The 12,893-nt window shown below is 33.6% G+C and overlaps 1 protein-coding gene across 1 annotated transcript in view; it reads right to left on the reverse strand.

Moving 5' to 3' along the window:
- LOC108693005 (uncharacterized threonine-rich GPI-anchored glycoprotein PJ4664.02-like) overlaps positions 1 to 12,893 on the reverse strand; it is a 36,495-nt gene that overhangs the window by 11,731 nt on the left and 11,871 nt on the right. Inside the window, exons 3-8 of the mRNA XM_018201632.1 lie at positions 8,351 to 9,665; positions 7,346 to 8,022; positions 6,786 to 6,842; positions 6,257 to 6,427; positions 2,162 to 3,667; positions 1,758 to 1,910 (exon numbers count right to left, since the gene is read on the reverse strand). Coding sequence (XP_018057121.1) covers positions 1,758 to 1,910; positions 2,162 to 3,667; positions 6,257 to 6,427; positions 6,786 to 6,842; positions 7,346 to 8,022; positions 8,351 to 9,665 — 3,879 coding nt within the window. The remainder of the gene's footprint in view (positions 1 to 1,757; positions 1,911 to 2,161; positions 3,668 to 6,256; positions 6,428 to 6,785; positions 6,843 to 7,345; positions 8,023 to 8,350; positions 9,666 to 12,893) is intronic.

Here is a 12,893-nt window from a genome sequence, read left to right on the forward strand (position 1 = left end):
AGTTCTTGCAGTTATTATTGGAGCCCGTAAATGTTGTTTACCTTTTTGCATTGTATATATATTTAAACAAATTTATTTTCACATAAATCGATGTAAGTTAAGGAGTGTTATAGAAAAATATCACGTGTGTGCTCAAAACGACTCAACACTACTTTCTAATTCAGTCACAATTCTCTGTTACGTTTGTAAATACATTAACATACAATAAGAATTAAATTAAAAATATATTTATTGTTTTCTTTTTTCTTTAAAAGAAATTTATACTTTTTTCATAACAAATATATATTTGCAGATTTTAACTCTACATGGTTAAGAACAAACAATTGCTAATCGCGTGCAAAAAAATTAATACATTTATTATTAAAAAATATAAAATTGTATGGTACAAATATTTGCATATATGTATATAGTGTGTGATTCGTGAGTGTTATGAGATAACGTGACATGAATCGATGACCGTGTATTAATCTTCCTCGAAGTTAATAAGTCATCCTTCTAATCTTTCGAGACGAAATCCTTCTCCTAAGTGTTAGAACGTGATATTTAATGATCTTTATAAATCGACCTTAATCCCAGTAGATCGTTTATGCAATGATTATATTTGTGCTAATGTGCTCTTTCGAAGCGAAAGAAATGTGCCCTTTTTAGTGCGTTGATATTCACAAATGAACATAAACTAAATCAATTAAGACTATTGTTAATACAATTTTAAAAAGATGCATTTGTAACTCGTACGACAGTTGTTATACTTCGGCTATTCGCTAAAAGAGATAAAAAAAATAAAAAGAATATGACGAATTGAAATGATTTCTTATTATGATCAAAGGGTAGTCAAATTAACGCAGATTGTTTGCATCGATATGAATAAGTACGAAATTGCTTGATGGGGTTGAGGTGATAGAGTTGGTCCACGACGGCGGTGCAACTGCTTCGGAATCCTCCGGTACCTTCGTAGGGAACACCTTTTAAGCACAGAAAATTACCTCACGTAATTTCTTCTGAAGGGAACCATTAATGCGTACGGCTTGCATACTGCCTTACCTGGATCTTTCTTCCGCGATTATTTTTTATATTACGATTATTAAAACTTATTAGATTATATGTGAAAAGTACACTTCACAATAGAGTAGCGTAGCATCCCTAACAACACAGATCTTGGGACGTCCTGAGAACGTCCGTATATTCTTTGAATATCCTAAGAACATCCCCAGGATGTAGTCCAGATAAAGTGTGTTATTAGGGATAGTATTAGATACATATACACATATACATAAAATATTAGAAGTTTGTCTTGAAATAATAACAAAGTCAAATGTAATATTCAGTCATACATGTATAAAAAAACATATAATATATTACTGTAAATTCGTAGTATCGTCATTATTGTTTTTAAAAAAGGGTTTTTTTCTACAAATATATCATATGTATAACGCGAGATATTCACAAAAAACATGTGTAACACGAAATATTTATGATAAACATATATATATATATATATATATATTAAAACCATAAAATAACAAGAAATACTATATCATGAAATAAGAATATCGTCGACGCGAATCGATGCTATTAAAACGTAAAATTAAAGCTAACAAGTTTATGAATTATCGCTTTCTATTCGACTGAGTACACAACATTATGTATTATAATTGAAAGGTGATTATACAATGTGCATTAATTAAACAAAAAAAGGTTCATCTCTCCTCAATGATGTTTCCTTACAAAATTTTTTCCAAAATCTTCAAAAGTCTTACCTCTATTAATGTTGAAGCCGTAGTCGATGACGTTGTGATCGATGGTACCACAGCTTGACCAACGGATGGTTTTCTTACAAGCAATTCTGCTCCTTTGTATCTCGCGCTGAATCTCGGCGGGGAACCGTTAGGTGTTATCCTGGGAGCTGAATTCTATATGTAGAAAAAATTACATATTGTATTGTAATATATTTTTTCTTAAGTATAAAAGTTACAACATATTTTCAAAATAAAAAAGAAATATTTCACTAGAAATGAACACTTTTCTGCTTAAATATATAAAAATATAAGATACATTGAAATTATTTTTTCAATTATAGATATAAAATTAAGATCCACGTATTAATTTAATTTTATATCAGACAGAAAATAAAAGGTTTTTCGAAAATCATTTAATCACTCACCCCTGTATTCACATTAGAATAAGCTCCGGAGAAGATGGGAGTCTTGTCACCTAAGTTGTTCAAGAGCGGTGCCACGGTGCTTCGTAGTTGTTCCAGCAGTGTGGTGGTATTCGCAGTGAGATACGTGCTCCTAGTGGGGTTGAAGATGTTGGAATTGCCGCTATTACCATTGCTGCTTCCAGCGATACCGGATACTCGCGAGATGGTATCGTTTGAGGTGTCAATCCTCACGCTGACTAATGGATCGGGTGAAGATCGTGAAAAGGATAAAGATCGTGTGCTCGGTTCAACTTGAGCGTGATACTTGGTCGGCTTTGGGGTGATAGCTACGCCGGCGGTCGTCTGCTCGACCGTCGTTGGCGGCTGAATCACCAACTGGCTGGTTGGCACCTCGGAATGCCTCCTGTAAGTCGATGTTCGCGGACGGAATTCTCGTCGCTTCGTCTGCGTAAGTGTCGCTTCCGTATTGGATGTCTTGGGAATGGAATCGTATGGCGTGAAAACACCAGATTTCTTCCGGATGTACCTACTAGTGGGTCCGATGGTTCTCGATGTCACCATAGAAACTGTTACCTTGTCCGGTTGCTCCTGACTTGTATAACGAGATCGAACACTGCCCTTATTCGAATCGTTTAGGATTATCGTCTTTTCTTTATCACTTAACAAATCGTTCGCATTCGGAATATAAACGGGATATATTTTTTCTAATGTTGATAATGTGGATGACGAAAGTATATCATTTGCCGTGATAACAGTTGGTGATAGTGTAACTTCTTGAGGGAATTCCGTGAGGACTTTAGATTCTGTTGATGCATCAGTAACAGCATCTGATGTTGCAGTAATAGTTTCAATGAATGTTTTATCTGACTTCAGCGGTTCGACAGTTGTAATGATGGTATTTTCCTCTATAGCTTTCACCATATTCGTCAACGTTGACACTTCGTCCTGTAATGCCATGCTGTTCGTCAGGGATCGGACTTTTGTCGTATCAACAGTCGTTGCGGCCGTTCCTTCTATGGGAACGGCACCGCGATGTGAAACCGTAATTAAACGTGGTATAGCGTTAAGTTCTGTAACGTTCCTCGACGATGTTTTTTCGATGAACGAAGATGCTCTTTCAGAAGTCACTTGAATTTTTTTAGTCGTACCGGCGGGTGATCTAAGTGAAGATTTGACATTTCGATCTTTTGTTGATTTTCTGGTCTCTAAGATTTTCCATCTGCCTCTTACGGTAGATTTTTCTTTCGGCGCACTCGCAATTGTCGAACTTCCATGTGTGGCACGAGTACCAATGAGCTTACTGGTCGCTTTTGTTGTTTTCTCTATGTTTCTGCTTTCGCTGATCGTCGAAACTTCTTTCGCTTTTGATTTACCGGAATAAGCGGCCGTCGTTACATCAAAATCGTTCTCGTCAACATTCAGTTCGGGTTTGATTAATCTTCTGGCTAACTCCAGTTTCAGCTTGGATCTTTCGGAGAATAGACTCGTCAAGTTCGGTTTTGTAGCCTGAAAAGGTCGTTTAAAGAGCTCCATTTTAAGGACGCGACGAAAATCGCCAAGCGTTCGTAAGCAACCTGCCGAAAGCTCAGAAGTAAATTCTGTTAGTACGGCGATCTCGTACAAGGCGTTCGTCTTCCTCGACTCGAAGCAATGTTCTCAAGACTGTTTGCAAAATTCACTCGTGGAAACGTATTATTCTCTTTTTATATGATTATAAAAAACTAATATATAGATCATCTAAGGAGAGCTACATCCATCCTTTATTTTTTAAAGGAGGAATAGAAGTCTGATGAACTGAAGAAGGAAGACGATCCATGCAACCAGTTGGCTAAAGAACCCGAACCAAGATTTCGTTGGCGTGGACTGAAATTTTAATCGTTCTCGTCAAAACTACAACCTAAATAAGAATATTTTACACTTTGCAAAGCAAGATAACATAATATGTGTAATGTAATGAGTAAGCAAAACCATCTACAAAAGTATGCAATAAAAGAAAACATTTGAGAAAACACAAACATACATTAAGCATGAAATTTAGCGAATTATTGATATACTATTGCTATCAACATATCATTTATTTGTAAAAACATACTTCTTCTAATGTAATTAAAAATGATATAATTATATAATTTTTTGGAAAAATATAAGCCACCTTTCTACATTATATTTCTATTTGCAAGTCTACTTTATATATACAGTATTTACAAATATTTATATTAAATTAAATCAGATTTTTTTAGCATGTAATTCAAGAAAAAATTTAATTCTATATAATATATAAGTTTATAATGATTTGTATTACAATAAATAACCGATATTTCAAACTGTTATTTATAAGTGAGCAATTGTGCTCTTTCACTTGTCTTTAATTGAATGTATCCTTCTAATAAGCAATTATACTGCAATTATGTATCATTTTTTAAACTATTTGCTTCCGTACTTCTAGCAAATAATAGATACACAGTTCATAGGGCACAATCATTAAATTTCCTTTCTAATTCTTTTTTTTTCTATTACCAGTGTATCGGTCTCCTTCACTTTTTTCCATTAGACAGCAAAATATTCTTATAAAAAGCTGAGTATAAGACAAAGGAGATTAAAAAAATGTTATATACCGTGACATATTTACAATTTTATTTAGTTGTTAAAGCATTACGACGTTGCTTTAAATACTTTTTCATTTTGCAAAAAAACAACTGAAGATAACTAGTACTCTACTTAGTATCCTGTTTAGTACTCTAATTAACAAACCTAATAATAAACTTTCACAGCACATCAAATTAAAGTCAATTATCTGTTTGAATAATAACATAGTCATTACTTTATTTGCTGCAATGAGCTATCTACAAATATACTTTCTCTCCTCGATAAACTGACAATGTAAAAAGAAAGAGACAGATTGATTATATCAAAGTCAGTTTGCAAAATCTCGAAACCAATTCATTTATTACTCATCAATAATAGACATCTATTCATCTTTCATTCCCGATCGTTTCATCAAAGATACTTGAAAGTAAAACTAGGATTGCAATCGAAAAGATCAGCGAAAGATTATAATGAAAGATTTGAGGCTATTCTGCGACCTTTTTGCAATTGATATATCTTGAGAGAACTTCTTGTCGAGGATTCGCCACTCCTTGCGTCACGATAGCGTTCAAATCCAGTCTTATTTGGATGTTTATTGTCGCCACGTTTTTAAAGCTTTTGCAAAACGCATCTCAAACGGTTTCCGGCGAAAGCTTTGAAGAGTAGATTCTTCAAAATCGTAACTGTTTCTGTCACGTTTTTACCACCACCGATCACCAAGTAAGCTTCACTGGCAATGCCAGTCATAATATTAATAATGCATCATTGTCCAGTTCTGATTGGTTCTTAATGATGCATTAAAATTTTTAACGTAAGTTTACGTTTGTAACAACCAATACACCATTCCTCATTTCATACTATAATTCTTCAAGATTTAATACCCCGGTTATAGTGATCTCGAAAAGCAGTCGCGTTCAACGATTGACGATCGTAAGAAACGGATCTTTTTTCGCAATGTACTCCTTGATAAAAAATGAAATCAGATCAAAATTTTAATTTTTGTATCCAAAAACTGGAAATAAATACATGGTAAGGAAATATATTTTAAAGTTGATATTTTTCCTAATAAAGATACCTGCTCAGTTGATATCAACTAAAAGTAATTTAATATCGATATTAGAATTTCGTACTCAACATTGTAATTGCTACTTTTTAAAACTTTTAGTGAATTTTACTCTGAAGAGTGAAATCTGACTCTTATAAAGATTGAAAATCGAACCATTGAACTCTTTCTCAAAACTGACTCAATTATCACTCTTTAGAGTGAGATTTCACTCCAAATAATCTAGAGAATATGTAACCATGTGTTTTTAACACCATTTATATTGTTGAATACGAAATTATAATATTGATGTTATTTCTAGTTAATGTTGAGTAGTGTTTAAAAAATTTAAGGAAGCGAAAATCTCCGGAGCGTGGATGGGAATGATAAAGCGATTTCTCAACCGGATTAGTGCGCAATCCCAAATTGCCATTAAAGTTCTGACCAAACTACCGCTATGTTCTTACTTGTCGCGTATCTGGGTCGAGTATCGAAGTTAAGGGATTCGTGGGAGAAGAGACGTGCAAGACTACGTCTGTCGCAAACACATTTTCCACAGTTTCGTTTTTTTCTGATACATGCATCATTTTCGTGCTGGATCGTATATGCCGTCGTAATGTGTGTTCCTTTGAATGTTCCTACGTGGGGCATTTTTTTAGCTTTACAATTATAAATGTATAAAATTTATACACGTCGACGAGGAAAGTCACCACCGTATTAATTAATTTTATTTCTACCGTATTACTCTCCCTTTACGCGTGTATTGATGTAGGTGTACATGTTAATTGTTTGATAAAGATTCAAAAGATTAGCTATTTCATGCTAAAGATGCAATATTTTTAACGTCCACAGATTTAACTGCCTACAAATGGCTTAAGTTGAGAGAAATAAGATGCACATTAATAGAATATGTTATAAATCGTTAATATGTTAAGAATTAAAGTAAATTAATAGTTAATTTAGCAAATATATCGAGAGATCTGCATGCCATCTTACCTGCAAACTGGTCCTAGTTGTACTTTTTCCTTCAGTAGATTTCGAATTAGAATTTTTCTGAAAGTATTCTTTGACTGAATGTGCTTGTTTTATTGTTAATTTCTTCAGCAATGTTATTAACAATAAAGATTTCACAATAAAAATTCAAAACATTGAGAAATAGAATTGTGAAATATTTGAAAACGCATTTCAAATATTTAATACATTTATCTCGTATTAGAATAATTTTAGATAAATAGGTACATATATATTAAATATAAATACTGTAACTTTACAACAATATAATAATTTAAACAATTATAAGTAGAAATTAAACTGATGAGATAATTTAACAAATAAATAAATATGTAAAAAATATATCTATCTGTTTTTATGTTATTCATTTTTATAGGTATTCCGAATAGGCAAACTTTAATCATTATCTGTCATTTTAATCAAGATTCAAGATAAAACTAAACATTTTATGTTCCTAACATTGGAAAGAATTAATATAAACGTAATAGGCAAACAATTTGTTAAGGTGAAAGCAATTCTTTATATATAAATAAATTCAAACTCACCAATTGAGATAGTCTAGCTCGAAATGCGGGAGGGTAATTGTCGCTCTCAGGTTCTGTTCCCTTGGGAAGACCAAAGCTTTCGGATTTGTTGAAAGTTTTACTGCCTCTTGTCGTGCTCTTCGCCGCAACTCCCGATGCGATATCGCTCTCGTCCTTTATTTTTGGTCTTTTGGTGCCTCTTCGTCCGGCATTAGTTGATAATGTTTCGGTGCTCCTCGGTGAATCAGTGGACAAGACAATTTCATTAATTTGATCTCGATTACTTGGTGTAGTTGAAGATGTAGTTGAAGATGTAGAAAAAGGAGCATCTTGATTGACGTGACCAGGTCGACGTCTGAGAGTCCATCCGGGATTACCACGTAATTGCGTTTCGCTTTTAGGCGTAGTGGTCCTTGATTCTGTAACAATTGAGGATGATGCCTCTGTTGAGGTCTTTCGACCACGAAAACCTAGACCGTGATTGAAAAAATCTTCCTTCGGGGGTTTAATCGCTCGAGAACTTTCTCCTCTATCTCTTCCTCTATTGCGTGAAACTCGTTCAGTCGAAGTGGACGTTCGAATCGTTGTCGATGGTCTTATCGTTGTTGTAGAACTGGATGTCGTAATCTCGGTGTTCACAGAAGGAACAGTCATAGTTTCGGCGATTGTCACTTTCGGAACGTAAGTAGTAGTAACATCTGAAAAAAACGTGATTATTTTTTAAATTATGGTAATATAGAAATATTGCATTTTCGTTATCAGTTCTGAATTCAAGAATGGATTCTTTAAAACAATATTTGAATTATGTAGAGAATTTTTGTGAAAACTATAATAATTAATTCAAATATTTCAAAGTTTTTTATTATTAAATGATCGCTAATATAATCAAAAGCAATTGAAGTGATCTTTATATAAATGAAGATAATATCTTCTTGAGACGGTTTATTGCTTCCTTGAGAAAGATTGTTAATGCTATATTAATTAATGCTATATTAATTAATGTTTCAAGATTGAATTGTAAATTACCAAGATTGCTCATTGCTGCGCGTGACCGACTTCTGGATTGCACCCGGATATCTTGCTCGTCTACCTTGACTTCCGTTTTTGATTTGTTATCCTTGGACCTTCGCTTTCCTTCGGACGTTCGTCTGTCGTTACGTCGTGTATCCGTTCGTCTGTTTGCATTCGTTTCAGAATCGGTGTCTATATTCCTCTGTCTATCGAGATTTTTTGCTTCCGCCGTGACCGTATCTCTCGACTGATGTGTGGAACGGCCTCTCGAATTGAGGTTCTTCGAGCTAGACCTGTGTCTAGAATTGGAGGATTGTCTATTCATCTCCGTACTGCTGGATCTAGAAGAACCTCGGCGGGAAGTACTTCCGGAATTCGCGGTTTCGAGATTAGGATCCCTTGTTTTGGATCTGTTATGAGATTTCGATCGACTAGACTGTCTATTTTTCTTTGTGTTCGATCTTACGATATCGTTGCTCTCTACTTTTTCCCTGTCCGACCTTGAAGCTTGTCTCGGGGACACATTGGCGGATGTTAAAAGATTGACTTCATCATTTCCGTCCGTCAGAGGGACGTTCACTCTTACACTCTCGGAACCCGACAACAGAACATCTTTTGTTTGATTTTTATGACTGCCAGAATTGTTCGTGCTTTTCGTATCTATTTTCTTTGATATGTTCGCTTTCGGAGCAACGTTCTCGATCTTTAAATGTTCTAATTGTGCTTCTTCCTTTTCCGATTCCCTTGGACTTTTAGCTTTCTCCACATTTTCATTTTCCGGAGATTTTCTGGTTGGAATTATTTCACCTTTCGATTCTCTCCCGTGATTCACAGAAATCTTTCTTCCTGTTCTTGATCTTAAATGATTCGACTTGGTGAACACTTCGTGATCCAACTTTATATTGTCCACCCAGATGAGGGATTCGTCCGAAGACGTCCTTCGGGAAGCTGTCAATCGTTTCGGCGTTCGTGACTCAGGCGCGTTCTCTTTATTGTCATCCCTCGTTATTTCTTCTTTGAGAGTCTGTGTGGCGTGCGATTTTTGACGATTCCGTGAATTATCGACACTAGTATTCAAATGCCTCGAACTTGTCCGTGATGTAGTAGTAGAATCATTTGCCGCTTGTGATTGCTTTAATTTTGATCGCGGTCTAATCGAACTTTCTCTAGCAAAATGCGTTTCATACTTTTCTAAGTTGGCAATTGTTTCTGAACGGGAACTCTTATCGCGAGGTAACCTGGTTTCCGGTGTAGAATGACTACTCGATTCCGTCGTTGATTTAGAGTTGTATCGCGCAGTACCGCGATTTATTATTTTCTGCCCATCCGTCTGAAAATGTGCAGTTACATATTTATAATAATTTTATCATCGTTTTACTAATGGGTCAAACTATTATTAATTAATTAACTGCATTATTTTTATGTTACAAATTTTTGTTCCTGAAAAAAAAAGAGATTTTGTTAATTTCTGGAACAGAACGTTTTTAATGATTACTTCAAAACATTAACCCGATTAAAATCCGTACAATTATTATATAATTACTGAAGATGCTCTAATTATCAAGATGCTTTTTTTATGTTAGTTAAATAATTGATGATAATAGCGTTAATTATAAATGCGAAGTAAAAGGCAAAAATACTTTCATGAGAACGGATTACTGCATGTGTGTGCTAAATGCTTAGAAAGTACATAAATAGCTGCCCGAAGGCATTTTAGAAGTATCGTTTATGTGATCGATAATCGATCAATTAAAAGCTATAATTGTTCGATTAATGTATATATAGTTAGACGATTGCTGCGCTTTAATATGAAAAAGATGAAATGAATTGATCGTTAATCAAAAGTATACTTCGAGAGAAAGAAACGTTTTAGAGACACGGCAACCCGATTGCAAAGATACCATACCCAATGAAATCGCAGGAAAGTACCAATTATGCAATTAAGAGAATCTTCTGAAATTGGGATTAACGCAAATAATAATAACTGGTTTTGACAGATCCAATCGATCAGTTATCGTTGACAATAATGCCTGACAATTAATTGCATTTCCAGTTGTTACGGCAAATAGGCCGTATTCGTCACAGATTATACCTTCACCGTTAGCGTTAATAAGCGGCATTAAAATCCTCGTGACTACATTGACCTGTTGATGCTTAAAGGAAAACGACTCTAGCGTGCACACTCCTCATTTGAAATTTTTCTCCTTCTTCTTCGCAATTGCAAACTTGTTTTCAATATTAGACGTTTGCACAAGATGCAAATAAGATGACAATATCGTTTAATCCATCGAATTTTATGAAGCAGTTATTGTAATTTTTCGTATCAAATTAATTCACAATGAATCGATAAAATCGTAATCGATTTATGGACAAATCTAACTAATAACCCATTGACTCAACGATATACATAGAAATTTGGCGAGTGCAGAGATATCGCTTTTGGTGATATATATTTCAAAGGTGATATATATATTATAAATAATAAAAAATGTAGAAAAGATTTACAAATTCAAAAAATTCTAACAATTTAAATATTCCAAATTCTTAGTTAATCAATTAATCTGGATATAAAAAAGCCAGATATTCAACGATAAATGTTTGTAGATTTAAATAAACCAATAGTAGAAAATTAAAAATAAAATAAAATTTTTGAGGCATTCATGGATATTTTTTTCAAAGAAGCTACATGATTTGCGGCTTATTTTGTGTTTTAATCGCTAAATGCTAATGTTTCGTAAAATATTGCAATTCACTTTACCAGAATGAGACCCAACCTAATATTTAAAATAAACATATTGAACGATTATTTAAAATCTTAATTCTTATATCGTTTAATTATTCAAAATATAAAATATAATACAATAAGAAGCTTGAATAGCAATATATTATCATAAAATATTATAAAATTTCTTATATTACTGTGTACAAATATTAAATGATGGTGATTCTTTAATGCCAAAAAACTAATAATACTTATTTCCGGATCTTCATCTTTCACAATAATAATCAAGAGTCCTAAATCTCAAGAAAATTCTTTTTTATCATCCATATGGACAGAAATATCTCAATATATTTTATATTTCTACACATGAAATAAAGAATATGATCCATTAGAACAACAGCTGTGGTCGTTATGTGCGATTCACGATATGCGTTCTAATTTCATTACTATCTGTCTAAGTCTTTTAGTCGTCATGCTATCGATATTGAAAGTAAAAGTCGGTGTATCACGTCACGCCATGGTATTCCGCAAGGCATGCTGTTAAAAACTGTCGCGAATCTAGTCGATCAGATTTGCGCGTAATCAAAACAAAGAAAATTGGAGAACGAACTCGGAAATCAGTGTGCAAATTGATATGATGGCTTTAGTGGATGTAAATGAAGAATAAGAGGATTATCAAATCATTTAGTTACCAAAAAAAAAACAACTTTCTTACCTGTTGGTAACCAAATAAAAATCCTAATACATATACATATGTTCCACTATCCCACCTTCCTCTAAACCCCTCTCATCAATTAATTTCATTATTTTTTTTACTAAAAAATATCAATTCGAATTAAATTAAATAGCAGACTTGTGTATTATCCTCGATTTAGCGAAAAAATTTACATTCAGGGACGAAAGGATTAAAAGTGAAAGAACAGTGTCTCAAATATCTTTCTTTTTTTTGTATTTTTCTGCCTTTAAAAGCCTTTATGATGTAGATATTTTTAGGAGAAAGCCATGACCAAGAATTGCAAGATTTTCATGCTAAATATTAAAATATAATTAAAAATAAGAAACATAAATTTTTTAATGATTATATAACGCGTAATTAAATAATTTATTCGAAAAGGAACGCACGTGTTGTCGACAAATTATAAAGAAAAGAAAGGAACAGTGGGTAGAGAATTCCGAGACGATTCATGTAAAAAGGAAATAATGCAAATCGCGAAAGAAAGTCGAATTAATACAGTTATGACGCGTAGAAATCGAGAAAATTTTCGGATCGCCTGACTGCCTGACGATTTATTACGAAATAGGTGCTTGTAACACCGTGCGGATATTGGAAAAGTTCTTTGAACAGGTGAGAGGCTCGGCTTCGCTCCGCGAAGGTGGACTGCTTCCACACCATCGGATCAAAAGGGTCGTTTACGTCTGGGTGCCATATTGTCCTTGTCTTGTACCCCGATGGAATTTGTATCGATAATATTATATTCGACTAAGTTTAATTCAAGCAAGTTCCATATGAAATGACCTTCCATACCTTTCGACGTATTGCCTTCTTGCGAAAATTCAGAATTATATTGCGAGAATTATATTGTTACTTGCTCTGCTTTTATTCAGTCTTTGTTTGTATATACCTGCATATATTTTTTCCCGAGATATAATTTACAGTTTCCTTATTAACTTTACACGTAGTTAACTTTAAATGGATTTATTAGTTATCTACAATTAAAGCAAGAAAGAGTAATGATAAGGAATAATTCATAAATTTGAATTGTACAAATAATTATTTAGTTTATAGATTTGTTTTATGTTCCATTTTTTATGTAATTATCAAAATTATATATATAT

The sequence above is a fragment of the Atta colombica genome, unplaced genomic scaffold (genome assembly GCF_001594045.1).
Source record: "Atta colombica isolate Treedump-2 unplaced genomic scaffold, Acol1.0 scaffold83, whole genome shotgun sequence".
NCBI classification, from domain to species: Eukaryota; Metazoa; Arthropoda; class Insecta; order Hymenoptera; family Formicidae; genus Atta; species Atta colombica.